The sequence below is a fragment of the Acanthisitta chloris genome, unplaced genomic scaffold (genome assembly GCF_000695815.1).
Source record: "Acanthisitta chloris isolate BGI_N310 unplaced genomic scaffold, ASM69581v1 scaffold13029, whole genome shotgun sequence".
Taxonomy (NCBI): domain Eukaryota; kingdom Metazoa; phylum Chordata; class Aves; order Passeriformes; family Acanthisittidae; genus Acanthisitta; species Acanthisitta chloris.
In genome coordinates this window covers 34,343-52,493 of record NW_008693395.1, presented here as the reverse complement: position 1 = coordinate 52,493, position 18,151 = coordinate 34,343, and the positions used below count along the sequence as shown (strand labels likewise).

Below are 18,151 nucleotides of genomic sequence, written 5' to 3'. Positions count from 1 at the left end.
GCAGTGTTTCCTGAAGGAGCTCTCCAACGCAGATACCATCTCGAACATGCCTGGATACGATGGCTACATCGACCTGGGCAGAGAGCTCTCAGTGCTGCATTCCCTCCTGTGGGATGTGGTGTCCCAAATTGACAAGGTAAAGCCACGTGGAGGCCTGGGAGGGTCAATCTGGGATGGTAGCATAGCAACAGGAAGCACTAGGAAATATCCAGGGAGCAGCTGAAGCTTTGGAGGGGAATGTTTGGTGGTGTTTCACAACTGTCCTTCCGTGGTTTCAGCCTGAAGCAGGACATGAGGTGGTTGGGCCTCAGCAGCAGTGCAAACACTGGCAGAGCCTTTAGGGAGGTCAGGCAGCACTTAAAAGCAGACCTGGAATCCCCTGAGCAGCCAGTCCTTTCCCATAAATGAGCTGGGAAAAGGGAGCAGTGCTGCAGTGCCTGTTGGTGCTAAAAACTGCTTTGCTGTGTGCCAGTCCCACCCCCAGCTCTGGCCCTGCAGAACTGTCCTCATCAACGACCCGATCCAAAGCCTGCAGAGATGGTCTCATTCCTGCAGTCCTTGGATTGATTTTGGCATACAAGAGGATGCCATGGAAAAATCTGGATCCACTCTGAGCGTCATCCTGTAGCAAAGCAAGATACTTTCTGCTGTGTGTTGTGCTGAGGTAGTGTGCAGTGTCCAGGGTCTGTTCTGATCCCACCAGACACCACCACCAATAAATATTGCTCCCATTTAGCTACAGGAGGAGGCAAGACAGGGCTTTGCTCTTCCTTAGCTGTGTGGCTTTGCAGGATCCAAAAATCATTAAACCCCTGATAGCAAAGGTAGTTGATGAGGCCCAGAAAAGCTGAGCTGTGAGTCACTGTTGGTTTTTTCCAAGTGCTTGAAACTGTTCCATATTTCAATTTTTAGAGGTGCATTATTTTGTCCATATTCCATTTATATTATTTTTTCTTTTGAAACTGGAGAGGTGAGGTGAATGGCAATGTACTCAGTATTTTTATTGCATCAAGGTTTGCCAGAATAGTTATTTGTTGGGTGTCTATTTTTTCACAGTACATTACTTAAAACAAAAAAACTGAACTCGTTGCATCAGAATGAATTGAAATGTCCTTGACTCAAAAAGACAATCTATATATTAATCTAAGTTTGATAACAAGTTATGGTCTTGTTTTTCCATTTCCCTCCTACATGCACACGGTGTACATTCCAAGTGTATGGATCTGCCTTGCCCTTTCTGTAGGTTAGACACATGGATCTATCCTATCAGGCCCTTGGGAGCTGGTATAGTGGCTTGCTAAAATGAGAATTAAGGGGTAAAGTTACATGCAATGCAGCTTTACTGTAGGGAAGGGCTGGGAAATGATGAGAGGAGTCACCTCAGAGATTTTAACGGCCGCAGAAGTGCTGTACAAAAGTGTCTGCAAAGAGACCTTTCTCTGGAGCCCATCTGGCTGAATACCTGCTTACAGGCACAACAGGGGTAGCTTTGAGAAGAACATTAGCTTTGTAGCAGAATTCTACCTCTTTTTATAAAGCTGCAGCACCTCCACCTTCTTCCTGCAGCCCCAAGAGCCTGAGGGTGTGCTGTAGGTGATATACCCGAAGGGGTGAGGAAGCCAGAGCCTGAAGGAGCAACTGCTCTTCCCCTGGGCCTGGCCAGCACTGAGCTCACCTGTAATTGAAGCCACCCCTTCAGTCCCATGCTAATGGGATAATACTGGGATGAGGATCATTGATGCTCTCATACAGTTACGTTTCACATTTGGGTAGGGAAGAATGGCTTAACTGTTGATATTGGTGCGACAGGAGGTGACATCGGTGTAGGATGCCTAAAGCAAAAGGCTTAGGAAATTAAAATCTTCCCTTTCCCCATCATCCTCAACTCCTGTGAACCTCTCATGATCCCCCCCGAATGCTGCATCCCCTTGTCTGTTGGCATGCATTTCCTTCACCACATGACACCCTTTGCCTGGAAGGTTCCCCCATGGGCTGAGTTTGGATGCCCTTCAACGAGCAGATGCTGTAGTTTTCACTTTGACCTCACCCACCCTGGACTTAGTGTGCTTTGCATGATAGTGTTGCCTTGGAATGGCAACAGTTTTGTTTTATTGAGCATGAAATGTATTTTGGGGGGTCAATCCTAATTTCTATTTCCTTTTCTTTCTTCGATGTCTGCTGCACCCCGTTGCGTCTCCTCCATCCATCTGGTCGCCGTCGTTGCGCTGATCCATAACACTGCATTACGATCCTGGCACACCCACACACAACCACCCACCCTCCTTCCTTCCACATCCATCCCTCTGCCTCCGTGCATCGTTATCCAAAACAAAACCTGGCGGATCTTGTGCTGCTTGAATCCAATTAGGGTGAAAATTCCTTCCTACAGGCAACCGTGGCAAAACTGGGACCTCTTCCGCGTATCCTTGCGGATATAACAAAGTCAATGGCCAACCCTATGCCTACACAGCAGGGGCTGAAGCATTTCTCTGAGCACAGGTCCAGCTCAGATTTCACTGGGAGTCTTCCCTCTGGACTTCAGAAGATAGCTGAGGACTCCACGGATGGGTAGGTACCAGGCAGGGCTCGAGGGCAGGTGTGGGGCTGTTAAACCTGTGACGAGTCGAGTGCTTTATCACCTCACCTGGCTGCCCAGCCCAGCTGTGGAGCAGGAGCTTGAGCCTCTCTGATGGGAAGACACAGTCCCAAGTAAGAGATGCACGGGGTGGCATTGAGGATCTGAAGCTTTGGGAGTCTCTGGGAGTCAATGACTTGAGCTGCTAAAAAGCAGTTTTGTGATTTACTGCTAGCCAGAGCATCCAGTGCACAGTCAGCCACAGTGTTTCCTTCTGGAAATCAGGCTGCTTATTTACTGCTGATGGAAAAACTGGGCTGTAGGTGAAACTTAGTACCTGTCGAGCTGCAGAAATAGCCCCTGCTGTGTTTAGTGCAGCATTTCTCACACTGTAACAGCTGTTAATCTGGAGCTGCTGAAGAGCTTGGCTATTGCTGTCTTGGAGCAGTGTCTGCGCCGTCAGGTACGAGGGCCAGTTTTGTCACATGGAATTCTGTGCCCTCTGAGCTTACATCCAGATCTACAGGAGCCTTCACACAATTCATGCTGACTTTTCAGACTTCCACAATTCATGGAGTCATAGAATCATTAAGGTTGGGAAAGTCCTCTAAGATCATCAAGTCCAAATGTTTCCCCAGCACTGCTAATGCCACCACTGTGCCTTGTCCCCAAGTGCCACATCTACATGGTTTTTAAATCCCTCCCAGGGTTGGTGACTCCACCACTGCCCTGGGCAGCCTGTACCCAGTTTTTGGGTGAAGAAACTTTTCCCTAATATCCAATTAAACCTTCCCAGGCACAAATCGAGGCCATTTTTTCTTGTCCCATCTCCTGCTACATAATGCTGGTGAAGGGTTAAATGGGATCTGAAGTCTTGCTGGAGACAGAAGTGACCATCTGGGAAGGATTTGATGGGAGTGGTTTGGGTTTTCACCTGTGAAAGAAAAAAATTATGAAGAACAGCTTGAATCAAACACAATTCTCCAAGATAAGTGGTAATTAAGGAAGAGTATGTTCTGACTTGCACACAAAGAGCTCATAAAAGGAGGTTGGTTCATTGAAACTTTCAGTGGGGGGAGGTTAAATGAGGTAGAAGACTTTTCTGGGACCGATCTCTCGGGGTCTTGGCTACTCAAAAATTAACCAAATTCCTTTCCACCCCACAGTGACATAAACAAGCTGAAGTCTCCAACCCAGGACAATGTAAATGGACAATTTATAGACGTGGTCTTAATGCTGGCTCAGCAGACATCCACCCAGAGCTTGACTTGCTCGGATGAGGAGGAAAAGAAAAGTGTCTTGTCCAACGGGCGTAGCGTCTCTCTCATGGACCTCCAGGTCCCTCACTCAACTCACAGTGACACTAGTTCCCTGGTGCACGGGGCTGGCAGCCAGCGCTCTGTCAGCCAGGTGGTGAACATCAAACTGCTGGGGGACCCTCAGAGCACCCCTCAGAGCACTCCCCAGGTGAGAAAACCTCCACGCCAGGCTTGGAACGAGCAGAGCGTCCTCCAGCCGCTCTCCTTCCAGAACCCAGTCTACCAGCTCAACAACCCGAGCTCACCCATGGCCAAGGCCTCTGTGGACTCCAGCCCAGAGAACCTGAGCATTGCCAGCTCCTGGAGCTGGAGCAACAGCGAGGACTTCAAACTCAGTGGACGCAGCAACAGCAGCTTGGAGGAGTCTGCCAAGCGCAGCACGCAGAGCGAGGACTTGTCGCGGCGCCTCGCGCCCACCGACAAACACGTGCCGGTGGTGCTGCCGCGCCAGAACAGCAGCAGCCAGGCACAGATCCGCAGGACGGACCAGAACCTGCTGGGCACCAGGGCCAAAACCCTGCAGACCCTGTCGCACAGCCCCTCCCCGCGCAGCGCGGGCAGCGCGTCCGCGGCCTCGGGCGCTTTGGGGGCTGAGCCCGTCCAGAACGGGAACCGCTCCCGGCACCAGTCCTCGTCCTCCAGGGAGAGCCCTGTGCCCAAGGTGCGGGCGATCCAGCGGCAGCAGACGCAGCAGGTGAGGAAAGGCTGTCTCCAGGCCTCCCTGCTTTGGTGTTCAACCCGTTGTTCCTTGACCTTCAAAGCTTTTTGAGCTTGGAGTTGAGTTGGATCAAGAGCAGCAGCACTTAGGCAAGTGGCCAGTAGCAAGTGTAAGGAGTAGCCACGCTCATCACCCTGGCAGCCCAGCTGATCTGTTCCATTGGGATGCTTTTGTGCTGAATTGAAAAAAAGGAATTGTTTTTCCATTTACTAAGGTAGCAGTGAGCCTGCTGAAAGGAACAGAGCTGGAAAATTTCCCTGAATTATAAAAAAGCACCAAACAGAAGCAGCTTTGTTCCAAAAGGTGGTTGGCATTGCCACGTGAGACTGCGATTGCCCTGTGGTGCTAATTTAAAAGCAGAGCTGCCTCTAAACAGGGAAATGAACAAAGATAAAACATCATGGAATAAACTGCTGCCAAAGTAACAAATAAGCACAGTTGTCTAAAGCGTGGAGAAATCCATATTTCACCATGATGAGACTATCTCTTGCTGGTCCTCAAATAAGTGCTGCTGCTTCATCAATCATCCCAAACGTTGAATAATGCAAATATTTTGTGGAGAGGAGTGCTTATATCTACCAACTCCAGTGTGCTTTATCAGTTGTTCATAGGCAACTGTAAATGGAGGTTTTCCTGTCAAATAGCCAACATTCCTTTACCTTTTCAAAAATAAGAATCCTGTTGTGATTTGCCATGTATGAAAATCTTTTCCTGAATCAGTTTAAAGAGAAAATGAGTATTTAAATGCTTGGCACTGCAGAGAGGGGAGAAGACTCAACGTGCAGGTGAGAGGTGTTGCAGGGGGAAGGCTCTGAGCTGGCAGAACAACTCCATTGCCAGCATGAGCTCCTGCTCTTCCCAAGGTTTTCCCAGTGTCCCTGTCAGAGGAGCTTTCTTGGCAAACTCCTGAATGTTCCTGTGAAAGGTGGAAAATCTGAAGGATGCCTGGGAACCCAGGAGCAATCAGGGCTCCAAAACTACTTTGATACCTCAGGTTCATTGAAGTACGAGACCAGAAACATTGAATCACAAAGCAAAGCTTCATGAGCCAAGTTAGTAATGCCCAAAGAAGTAATTGTGTATTATCTGAAGTGCATATGTTAGTGTTCTCCTGTGGAGTGTCTTATATCTGGGCCTAGAGGTGTGTATGGAATACATCTAGGCCCTGTGTGGTGGTGGTAGGACATTTTTAGGCCAGTAACAAGGGTAAATTTGAAGGATAAACTCCCTTTGCAGTTCTCAGGCATCCAGTGTGAACCTGTGTTGTATGATCTGCTGAGTTTCATTGTATTAGCCAAAATCCCCAGGGAGCTGGTGCTGTTCTTGTGGTGGGAAGTGCCTACAGAAATACACACAGGAGGGTTTACCTTGCAGGGGTTGGGGTTAGGAGGAGAAGGTGCAGGTGAGCTGTCTCCAGTCTCCTGGGTGGTTTCTGCCCTGTGTGTTTACAGGAGAGGTTCAGTTGCTGATGGCAAACCCTTGTCTCTTCTCCTCTTAAACTCAGTTACCTTTGCTTCTTTAGCATCCAAGGAACTGTCTCAGACTTGCCTCTTCTCCAGTTACCTTATACACTGTGATGCCTGTGACCACGACTGACTTCAGGGTCTCCTTCACCCCTCTTGTAGAGGATGTGCATTCACTTATTTTCCTTCTCTACTTCATACAAATTGTTTCCACTGGATTCATTAGAGAACTTGCTCCTGCCTTAGTCAGACAAATCAGTTTGTGTGCCAAATCCAGTGGCCAACATTTTTCATTTTTTTTTGAGGCAAATTCCTTCGCATCCTTTTATTCGCCAATCTTGCTGTGGAATTCTGTTCTTATTTAAAGAAGAAAACAGAGAAAAGAGAAGCAGGGCATGTTCTTTCTGGGCATGTTCATTCTAGGCATGTTTTGTGGGCGTTATAATTATTAGACTCTGTTCTCTACAAGTCCCATTTGTTTCTGAATATAGAGCTAGGCCCTTTGTTTGCTGGGAGAGGTCACTTTTTGCCTTGCATTTCCATTTAGGAGGTAGGTGGGAACAGAAGTGTCAGTGTGTTCCTCTGGAAGAGAGGCAAAGAGGGGAATTAATACATGATCCTAGCAGGCTGATTCTTTTTTTCCCTTCTATTGGATTATAACTCCTAACACATTAGCACTCCTAGCAGGCTGATTCTTTTTTTCCCTCCTATTGGAGTATAACTCCTAACACATTAGCATGTGAAGTGCTTCCCATCCACTTGGGCTTTGTCAGCTTTCCGTGTCTGGCTGCTGGAAATATTGTGTCCTGCACTTGAAGGTTGTTGGGGCAGGTTTGCTGCTGCTCAGCAGTCTGGGCCAGGGGCTGGGGATGTACTTCAGTCACCTCTCTGCTGTCTGCAAGTCCTCTGTAGCTCCACTGAATGGTGACACTGCTCACCCATGGCTGTTCCTGATTTCTTTACCTCTTTACCAGGGCCTGTTTGTGGCAGAGGCACACACAGTTCATGGTCTCCTGATGGCAAATAGCACTGAAAAATTAAGGATTAGTTAAGGAGCTTTGTCAGGCTGCCACACTGCACCTAAGGGGCTGTTAGCTTTCCTGCTGTGAAGACTTCCTTCTAGGGAAAAGGCATCTGCCTGAATCCAGGGATTTTTGCCTCATTCCTCCACCTTTTTGTCTCATTCCTATGCCTTTCCTTTGCCTTTCCTCCCATCTTTGCTGAGGCTTCTTCCAGTGCTGGAGTCTGTGTGAGTGCTCAGGACAGCTGAGCTGTGGAGCTGCTGCAGGACACATGCAGCACCCACCAGCCCTGTCCTCCTGAGGGGGAGAAATGGGAGAGTGACATGATCCCTGACCCCCAAAGAAGCTGTTCCTCCTCCACACAGAGCTCTGGACTTGAGAACCCCCAGCCAAGGAGCACATGGCACTCTGGTGCCACACTGGACCGGGCAGGGAGCTGAAGAGCTGCCTGGACACAAAAAGAAGCTGCAGCTAGGGTGGGGGGAAGTTGATCTTTTGCATTTCTCAAAAACTTGAGACAGTGTTGCTCATTCAGGGGTAATTATGCGAATTCCTGCGCTTATAAACTTGCCTTTGTCCATGAAAATCGCTTGGAATTTGTAGTGAGCCATGTTTTCCCCAGCCAGGCGGAGAGTTCCTTGTTTCATTTCTTGGCTCCTTTTTTGGGTTCCCTTAAGGAGGAGAGAGAGCATCTAAAGAGGTCGGATGGTTCTCCCAGTCAGCACTGCTGGCCCTGGATTCTTCCCACAGCCTGTCTGGGGGTGTGTGCTCCAAGAGAGCTTCCAACCCTGCCTGTGTTACACCTCTGCCACGCTCAGGTCCTGCCCTGCTGTCCTGGATCCAAGCTGTGCAGTCCCATACTCCTCTGTAGTCTGTCCCAGTCTGGCTGAGGAAGCTGCTCCCAATTTCAGCTGCTCAGCCCTCCAAGGAAACCAACCTCTTTCCTGAGCAGGCTCTGAGCAAAGCTTTGTTGCTGTGCTGGTTTGAGCCAGGGTGGAGTTAATTTCTTTTTTTCCTCTCAGTAGCTAATGTAGTGCAGTGTTTGGATTCAGAGTGAGAATATTGTTGATAGTACACAGATGTTTTGGTTTCTGCTAAGTTGTGTTTATCCTAAATCAAGGACATTTTCTTTCTTGTGGCTCATGCTCTGCCAGTGAGAAGGTACACAAGAAAACTGGGAGGGAGCATAGCCAGGACAGGTGACCTGAACTAGCCAAAGGGATATTCCACCCCATAGCATATCATGCCCAGGATATAAGCAGGAAGGGCCAATCCAGGGGGAGGAACAGGGTCGTGCCAGTCTGCAGGTGGTGAGCAATTGGATTGTGCATCACTGGTTTTGTTTTGTAGGGCTTTTTTCCTTTCACTTTCTTTTTATTATCCATTAGTATTGTAGCTCATTCTGCTCTTTATTGTTAAACTGTTTTTATCTCAACCTATGTATTTTATTTTATTTTCTCCTCCCCATTCCTCTGGGTTGGGGGGGGAAAAGGGGGCAGGAGGGAGTGTGAGCTGCTGTGAGGTTCTTGGCTGCTGCCTGGGGTGAAACCACAGCAGTTACTCTGTGTGCTCTGGCAGGGTGAGAAAGCCTTGCTGACAGTGTGGCAAAGGGGGAGGAGGTGGATGTGAACTTTTCCAGAGAGAAGCTCACTTAGAGAGGAAGAAAAAATTCTCAAGTGTATTGGTTTTAGAGGGATTCAGGTAGGTGCTGCAGGTCCAAAGTCCAAGGAGGATGGAGTATCCCTGCAGGAGAGGTTTGGGGCATCCTTGGAGGCTGACAGATTCATGGGCATTTTTCTCCTCCTAATAACCTGGATTTTGGAGCTGGTTTGTGTGTAGGTTCTCTGAAGGTGCTTACAGGTGTCTCTGCCCCAGGTGCAGTCACCTGTGGACTCTGCCACGCTGTCCCCAGTGGAAAGGACAGCTGCCTGGGTGTTCAGCAATGGGCAGTACGAGGAGGCCAAGAAGGACATGGCACAGAACCTGGAGGAAGCCAAGCACGCTGAAAAGGTACATTTTATTCTGTGTGCAGCTGGCTCGGGGTGCCAGTGAGTCCTGTGCACCCCACAGCTCTGTTCAGACAGCTCTCAGGCTCTGCTGCCACAGTGCCAGCTCTGTTGGCATAACTTACTGCTGTACATGGTGCCACACACTCCTGTAGTACAGTATCCAGTGCTCCAGATTAGCCCAGGTACAGGCTGCAGCATGCCAAACTGGGAGCAAACGGGCAGAGCTACATCACAGCCTGGTGGTTGGCACCTAGTGCCTCATGAGTCACCTGCCCAAGTGTATGGCATCCTGCTCAAGCCATTGTTTTTCATGGCAACACTACAACTACAGCATGCTGCCATTCTTCTGTGCTTGCTAAACATTTTAGTGATCATTAACTCCGTAAAATAACACAAAAAAAATCAGGGTTGTTCACCAAGTATAGCTTAGGACATGCCCAGTGACTGTACAGGGCTTTGTAAATGCAGCTCAGCCTTCATCAGTAGCTGTAGACAAATTTTGTCTTGTGCTTCTTCCCCTGAGGCAAATGCCTCTCACCTAGGTAGTGCAGTGTTTCTGGTCTACATGGAAACCTCTGTGATCTGTTTTTTCAAGTATGTGTTTTTTCAGGAGTAGATCCCTTTTTCCCAAGCACAGTTACATCCGTGTGGTGCTGTGGGGATGGAGTTGGGTAAAAGGTTTGGAATTTTGAGAAGGCAGGGAGTGAGAAACATTTGGTGAACAAAGAAGCAGGAACACAGGATTATTAGGAGAGGTGAATGAACCCAAAACAAAGGAATATGTTGAGATTCATGGCACTATTGCAGAAGTGATTGTCCACCAAGATAAGAAGTAGAACAAAAGCTCAGCCAAGTAACCTGACAGGCTCTGGCCTGTAGTGCCTGGTTTGCTCTGACTTCAGCCATGGTTTCATGCCCTGATTAGGTCCTGCAGAAGAGTGATTTGAGTCCTGCATGGGTCCAGTTTGTAAATTTGGGCACCCCAGGCCATTTCTGCAGTTGAGCACTATTAGCAGCATCTGTGTGAGAACTGCTCTAGTCTGGACTAACAAGGGTTGTTACCAGTCAGGGCTGAGGAGCTGTGTCAGAGCCCTCTGGCTGCTAAACTGTGCTGCAGAGTGACATCCTCCAGCATGGCAGCAGCTTGGTACCCAGTGAGATCCTACGTGCACCTTGTCTGTGGCTGCTCCCGTGTTTGCTTGTCATCTCCGTTACTTCAGTCGACTTATTTTTTATGAGAAAACCCAACATCCTCTGTAGAGCAGCACAACATCACAATGACCTGATAGCTTTTCTTCCTTTGCATCTGCCTCCCTGGTGCAGTATGAGCAGGAGATAGCCCAGCTGAAGGAACGTCTGAGGGTGTCCAGCTGCCGCCTGGAGGAGTACGAGCGGCGGCTCCTGGTGCAGGAGCAGCAGATGCAGAAGCTGCTCCTGGAGTACAAGTCTAGACTGGAAGACAGTGAGGAGAGACTGCGCAGACAGCAGGAGGAGAAGGACAGCCAGATGAAAAGCATCATCAGCAGGTGAGGCTTGGGAGAGTTTGGGGGCTGGGGCAGGACAAGCAGCTCCCCTGTGCCGTGTGCTCTCCAAAGAAGGTAGTTGCATGGGCTTCTTGACATCCCTGGACTGATACCATCCTGTCTCAGAGGTAAAGAAACAGGGATGAAGGTGTGGAAAGTTGCCTGAGGTTGTCAGGAGAGTGAAGGAAAATATTTAGGAATTTTTAACCCTGTTGTGCTTATTACAGGTCTTTTCCTTTGTTTGGAATCTGTACTTGAGACTAGTTTTTCAGAGCAGTTGCATTTTTGGCTATGTCCATTCCAAGAATAACAAGGTTGGGCAATTGGGAGTGTCAGATGGGGAGATAAGCTTTCCCAAGTGTAGCAGAATTCTTCTCTTGCAGAGCCAGGACAACCAGAGAAGTCAAACCAACAGGTCACAGTACCTGAAACTCTCGGGAATAGTGTCAAACAGTCCTGATTTGTACCTCTCTTTGCTCATCAGGCTCATGGCTGTGGAAGAGGAGCTGAAAAAGGATCATGCAGAGATGCAAGCTGCCATCGATGCGAAGCAGAAGATCATTGATGCACAGGTAAGGAGCTCAGGGTCTCCAGGAACCTGTGTGTAGAACCCATTACTCTCCCTCTCCTCCTGCCCCAGCACTGTTCTCTGCCTCCCAAGCTGTATCGGCCCATGGTGTCACATGTGTCCCTTACTGCCTTCTGGGAGAGAAATGGGGGTTTGAATTATTACAGACAGCACTGTCTGACCTGGGCTTTGAGGCAGCCTGGCAGCAAATCTCAGGACTGATCACTTCTCCCAAACCTTTGCCACTCTGTGAGATCCCAAGGGAGTCGAGGGATAGCGATGCGTTGTGAGATGTTGTTCCAAGTGTGGCACCTGTGGTTAAGCTGTGCCTCACACCAGCATAGTTGAGCTGCCATGTGCATGCATCTCAGCTGTGCAAGCTAAAAGCATGGCTTGGGACACTGGAGCCAAGGAGGGAGAATGCTGCAATGGAGCATTGTCCTGAGAATGTCATGTGTGGCATTTCTCCCCAGCTGGGAGTGCCCAGCAGTCCTGGGGAAATGCCCCTTTGCCACAGACCTGCAGTGCCTGCCTCAGTCACCCCAGGGTGGCTGTGGGGAGGGGGCCCAGCAGGCAGTGCACGTGGGTGTATCCCGTGGGGTCATTCCAGCTTTTCCTCTGTGTCTGTGCTGATCCCACAACAGAACCTGGGACTGGTTTGTATCTGCCTGCCATGTTATGTTTGTGGTATTTGCATTTGGAGGGTCTCTTTCCTGCTTCTGGGCTTTTCAGTTGTTCCAGATGAAAACTTTCCCTAATAATTTTCTCAGGAATAAGGCAAGTTATTTCAGGAAGTTGCATCCCCTACACAAAGATGGCAGGGGGGAAAGCCTCAGCTGAACATGGTTAAAGATGGCATTACCCCAGGGTGGTAGAAATGTTTGAACTCGTGTGGAACTGTTGGGAAAATATAAAGCAGCAAAGAGCTGTGTGTTTTAAAGCCTGGTAACACTAGGGGCACATTCATAGCAGATTGTTTTTGAAAGGTGCTGGGTGTCTTTTTTGGACGTAGACACAGTCAGGACATCTCACGGTTACACACGTGGAGTGGCAGCTCATCCAGACAGCAGCCTGGGGCATGAAGGGCTTGATGCATTTTTCATCTGCCTCCAGGAGCTGGAAGGGGCACTGAGCAAACAGGAAAAGTGATTTTTGGAGGGGAGCACTTGATTGTGACTGAGTAAGACACTTGCCCTTCCCTTCATTACCTGTCTGAGCCAGGAGGCTCTCAGCCTCAGTGTTGTCATGGACTAGCAAGACAGAGCGTGGACCAGTCTGATCCCAGTGTGCCCAGCTGGCAGAGGGCACAGCTGCTGACCTGGGAGACCCTCAAACCCTCAGTGCTGGAGAGGTGCATCCAGTGTTGCAGCATTTATCACCTGCAGTGGAAACTGGTGCAAAAACTAGCAAACCAGCAGCATTAATATTCCTCCTTTAATTGGACTCTCTTACTTTTTCTTGGGCAAGCAAGGTCACCTGCAAACCATCTGCTGTGGTGTCAGGCTGTGCATGGGGAAAGTGTAGCTGTCATTGCCCTTTCTCAGGTACCTGAGCAGAGGAGGAAACTGGTGAAAGATTCAGAACAGACTCCCCAGAGGAGCCCAGGTGTTTGCTGGGCTCTGCAGCATTCCCTTGAAGTTGTGCTCGGAAGCACCTGGAAGTCTGTGATTCCTTGGCGAAGGGATATAGCAGTAGCCAGGAGGAAAGGTCTTTTTTCACGTGAGATGGGTGGAGTGGAGCTGGAACCTGGCTCACCACACCTGGCTGAGAGTTCAAGGCTGCCAGGAGCAGCAGGAGCCACTTTTGTTCTTGGTGCCACTGGCACAGGGTGAGCTCAGGTGGGGCTGTACAGCACCCAGCCCTGCCCCGAGCCAGTCTGGCTCTTGGGACACGAGCTGTGGCCCTGGCTCTGGGCAGAGCTCTCCTGGCTCTGCATGTCTGGCTGAGCAGGGCTTAGAGGTCTGGCTGAACTCTCTCCTCGGAGCAGCAGAGCTGCAAAGAGTACTGGCCCAGTTGCTATTGCAAGTGACATCTCCACTGTGTTAAATTACAGGTCATAAATGGGGATGAGATAATTCCAACAGGCAAGTAAACTCACTCAGTTCTCTAGCTGAGCAGTACCCAGTCCTGGCCCAGCACACTGACCTCCTACCCATTCCAGCTCCTCCCGCTCCCTGTGCCCAGTCCATGCCTGTCAGAGACCTGTCTGGTAGATCCTGTTTTCCTTCCAGTGAGAAGATGCCTCTCCTCACCCAGCTCATGCTTTTAAGATGTTTTTCCAACGTGTAGATGTGCAGCTGTGTTGCAGACTGGCTCAGCAGTGCCAGGAAACAACCAGCCCTTCATTCTCAGCTCTTGGGAAAGATTGCTCAGATATTTTTTCAGGAAAAATTTCAGAGAGAAATTTCCCTTTTGAATTATATGTTCTGGGTGAAATTGAGTCGGAGGAGTAGAAGCTTTGCCTTATTGAGGAGCACAGTTGTGTTCTGCAGGGGAGGAAAGGTTAATGCCTGTGACTCCTCCACTCTGTTCTCCCTGCTCCCATCAGCTGGATCAGAACAAGGGCTGGGGCAGGCCCTGTGCCTCATGCCTCCTTCTCTGTTTCACACAGAGTTTGGTCTGCTCAGGGCTGTCACAGAAGCAGGACTTAAATTCTGCTTTGTTTTTGGGCCCCAGCCCTTACCCCTCTGGGGGAGCCTGCTGAGAAAAGCACACGTGGCTGATCACTGCTGCACCACCCACTCCTGGCTGGGGTGTGAGCCCAAGGGGCCGTGGGGCACACAGGTCTCCTGAGCAGTGTCTGAACTATTCCTTACTGTTTGTGCCTTCCATGGATCATATCCCCTCCGTTTTCTCTCCCAGTGGGCTGGACTGGGAAGAGTTCCTGCATGCAGCTTGTTTGAGTCGAGTAAATGAGACCTTTTCCCTCCTCAGAGAACAAAAGCCCATCAGCTGGTGGCATGGAGAGCACAGCTACCTTGCTGCTGTCTCTAGTGCTGCTTTCTGTGACAGCATTAGCAGTATTTTTTTGAGGAAAGATGAAAATTGTCAGTTCGGATCGTGCCACCAACTCTTTGGCTTGACCCTGCGGTGCTGTGTCTCGCTGGAGATGCCCGAGCTGGCAGCAGGCTGGGTTTGGTGATGGGTTATGGAAATCCAGCACACAGCCCTGAGCTGGCACAGGAGGAACCAACAGGCCCTGGATTCATGGAGCCCCCGAGCTGGAAAGGGTCTAGGAGCTGGAATGGGTCTAGGAGCAGTGTGTTCCGTGTTTGTTCTTTGTGTTCTGTCGATGGCATCTCCCCTCCACCCACACTGCCCTCTGCCCCTCACCCCCAGTAACCCCTAGTGTTAGCTTTTGGCTGCTGCTTTCTGTGTCGCTGTTGGTCACTGCAGGCTGCCATGATCTGCTTCTTTTGTTGTTTATTTGTTTTGAATATCCCATGAGTTTACTCTGAGCACACTCCATCCAAACTCCAGAGACGATGGCCAGTAGATACCACTTGCACTTTTCTCTCTGCCAGATGAAACCTCCACCACTTTTTTTTTATTTCCTGCTGCCTGTTTCTGTTTTTCTAACGTTAAACACCACGATATAAATTGGCTGTCATTGTCATGAACACCAACACCCACTCCCCACCGTGGCAAAGCCTTTCCCCTTGGAGGTTGGCTGGGGGAAACCTCCATGGCTGGATCAATTCATGGATGTCACTCGGATTCGCTGGCACCTTCCGTCGTGCAAAAAAAAAAAAAAAGTCCAGGAGGGCCAGAGCAGCGGGTGAAAACAGAAAGAGGCAGACAGCCCATGTCAGCAGAGAATGTTAGCCCAGCTGCCTCTGCCCAGAGCCCCTGGCTGTGTGTGTGAAGAAGCTCTGATGTTGGGGGGGTTTGTTGCAGGAGAAGCGCATTGTGGCGCTGGACTCTGCCAACACGAGGCTGCTGAGTACCCTGACACAGATGAAGGAGCGTTACAGCTTCCACGTCCACAATGGCAACTCGCCCAAGCTTTCCATCACTGAGAACGGGGAGTTCAAGAACAGCAGCTTCTAGAGGAAAAGAGGCAAAAAGAAAGAAGACTGCAGAGCCCTTCCCCCCGTTCCTGATCGTTGTACAAGTTCCTAATTCGTTCAAGGGAAACCCTAAATTGTTTGGGAGTTGTTAGCGTTTGCAGATTGTTCTACAAATGTTTTCAAACGACGTTTTAAAAGGAAAAAAAAAAAACGAAAATTGTATCGACAAATTGTTTTAAGATAGTATTGTACATTTCAAAATGTATTGTACGGTTTGTTTTTTTTTCCCAGTTTAATAAAATGCACAAACCAACTCCTAAGGGTGGGTTTTAATTCCCCACTCCAGGCAGGGAGAACCAGGCTCCTCCTGGAACCAAATCCTCCCGGATCACTCTGTAAATAGAGGGAGCTCTCGGCTCGTGTACAGACAATGCCAATGTAATATACCAAAAGGAAGTGAATACTGTAGATTTTTTTAATTATTGCTATTTTTTTTATTGTTGTCGTTATGTTTTTCTCTTGTTGAAAGCACTGCAGTCCTGGGAGGAGGACGAGGGGAGCGTGTGTGGGTGTGTGTGGTGAGAGGTGAGTGGGGTGAGAGGAATTCCCTAGGAAAACGTGTCGGCTGGGCTTGCTCCTCTCTTCCCCAGGTGCTCTTGAACTGGATGCAAACTTGATAGCAAACATGTAAGCAAGCAAACTGGATCCCGATGGATCACGTCACGACATTCTTTTCTGACAAAAATCAAGCTTTGTGAGCAAGGTACAGAGTGGGAGCACCCAGCTGGTTTCCTTACCTTTGCACACAGTCAGGCTTCCCATCAGGCAGAGGGAATCTGCAGGATTTGCTGGTAGGATTCTTCCTTTTTTCCTTGGGTTTTTTTCCTTGGTTTTTTTTTTTTTTTACCCTACTTCTAATGCAGTTTTATAGTTTCTGTTTGGAGAATTTACAGACCTGTAAATACTTTTTTAAAAGTTTCTAGCCAGTCCACACTGCCCACACCACACAGCAGCACCCTGAGCTCCCTCTCTGTGCTCCAACCAGGTGAATGCTCTCAGGAAAGGGCTAGCCAAAGGGTGCCCGTGCCCAGCACAGGAGATTCCATATGCAAAATTCCCTTTTTCTAGAGAATTTCTCTATTTTGATGCTCGTTTTCTCTGTTTCAGCCACTAGCTTAGCCAGTCTAGCTCCCATAGAAGGTGCTTTCTACACCTTTGTGTTCAAAGATCTTTCATTTCCGCTGAAATTTTCCTTTCTCTGGATACTTTTAGAGGATTTATTTTTTTTGCAAGTTTTTCTTCAGGAGTTTTGACTAAGCTTACAGGCTGTATGTGAATGGAATATTCCTCCAGACTGACCTTCTCCTGGGAGATAATGACATTCACAACCTGTAACAGAGGAACAGTAAATGGTATTGGCAATTCTCATCATTTCATCACATGCCACAATATTTAATCTCAGAGGATTTTTTTTTTTAAAGGCCCAGGTTCTAGAGTCAGGGGGTAGCATGTGTGGATCTTCACTTCCAGTTTTTCCTGTGCATTTCTAACCTCCAAACTCTGATGAGTAAATACCTTCACAGCAACTCTGCTGGACCATGACTTGGTGCTGCAGGCTCAGGAGCATCCCTGGCTGGTTCGTGGTCTGTCCTAGCCCAGTCAGCACTGCCTGACACACCTGGGCTGCTGCTCTGCATTTGCTCAGCAGTCATTACTTTTCCATACTTTCCAAACAGTCTTCCAGCTCTAGGTCCTCGCTGACCTCTGATATTTTCTTCCTCAAACTGTGCCTTTAAGTTCCTCCTTCTTTCCTTCTTCCTGTGCTCTGTAGTGTGTGCTAACCTGTCGTGTGAGTGGCTTTTCCCCACGAAACCTTTGCAACCCCTTTTTTGTGGAGTATTTCTGTGGCACCTGGTCATTCTGTACTGTAATTGCACAGCTGCAGTGTGGGAGATGCATGGGCACGTGCCCTGCTCAGGCACAGCACAGATGTGTGTGGTGACTGGTGTGAGAGAAGTGGCCGTGAGGTTACGGTGGCAGATGTGTCCTGGGAGTGTTGGTCTGGCATTAATTTGGGAAATGTAGTGTCAGAGGTCACTGGCTGAGCTGTGTGGTTTGGTGCTGAAGGCTCTGAGCTGTCCACTTTGGTTTCAGCAGAGAAATGCAATAGGGGCAGCATTGCAGCCTGGATTGTGAGAGAGGAAATGATCCCTGCCCTGAGATCGATGTGTTTTGGGGAGGTCTTTGGTAGTGCATCATTCTCAAGATGTACCTTCTCCTGTGTGTTTCCCATTGCAGGATGCTGGTAGGACAGAGTAGCTACTCTGAAAGTGTCTGGCCCATAGTGTGATCCTCACAGCTCATTGCTAGGCTGGTTGTTTCTCTCCTATTTCAGTTCTACCCTAAAGTGCAGAGCACACTCCTCCAACTCCCAGCGCCGAGGAGTCGCTGCCTGCTGACCCAAAAGGGGGTGAAGGTTGCAGACTCAGTGCTGCAAGCCTAGAATTGATCTGCTGCAGCACAAAGCTCTGTGCTCCCGAGCTCTGCAGGCAGCTGTCTCTCCTAGTTTGTTACTGAGCAGCTTTGCAGAGAAATTTCCAGCTGCCTCAAGCTGACAATATGTGAAAATGCCAGTTTCTGTTTGGTCCAGACTGATAAAATTCAAGTGGCACTAAACCACGTGGCAGCCAAAAGCTCTGTCTGTTCAGGAGCAGGAGCTGTGCCTGGGCCTGGTCACATTCAGGTTGAGACTCGTAGCCAGTGGGTTGTGCAGCAGTGAGGAGAGAGGAGATAGTGTGATGTGACCTGGTGAGTGTGGCAGACACAGCATTTGGGATCATACTCTGAGCAAAGGCTGTGCCTAATGCTGTGCAAGGAGCTGCTGCTCTCAGCTGAGAATGGATGAATTAGTGCAGGAAAAATTGAACATCCTGAAGGAGGAATT

At 49.2% G+C, this 18,151-nt stretch overlaps 1 protein-coding gene across 1 annotated transcript in view; it reads left to right on the top strand.

The window, feature by feature from the left end:
- The window catches only part of RASAL2 (RAS protein activator like 2), a 104,281-nt gene extending 89,034 nt beyond the window's left edge, over positions 1 to 15,247 (top strand). Inside the window, 8 exon segments of the mRNA XM_009083063.1 lie at positions 1 to 3; positions 6 to 136; positions 2,390 to 2,568; positions 3,742 to 4,588; positions 8,973 to 9,107; positions 10,430 to 10,632; positions 11,114 to 11,201; positions 15,095 to 15,247. The exon segment at positions 1 to 3 is cut by the window's left edge and continues 56 nt beyond it. Of these exon segments, the coding sequence (XP_009081311.1) occupies positions 1 to 3; positions 6 to 136; positions 2,390 to 2,568; positions 3,742 to 4,588; positions 8,973 to 9,107; positions 10,430 to 10,632; positions 11,114 to 11,201; positions 15,095 to 15,247 (1,739 nt within the window).
- Positions 15,248 to 18,151: the final 2,904 nt, after the last annotated feature.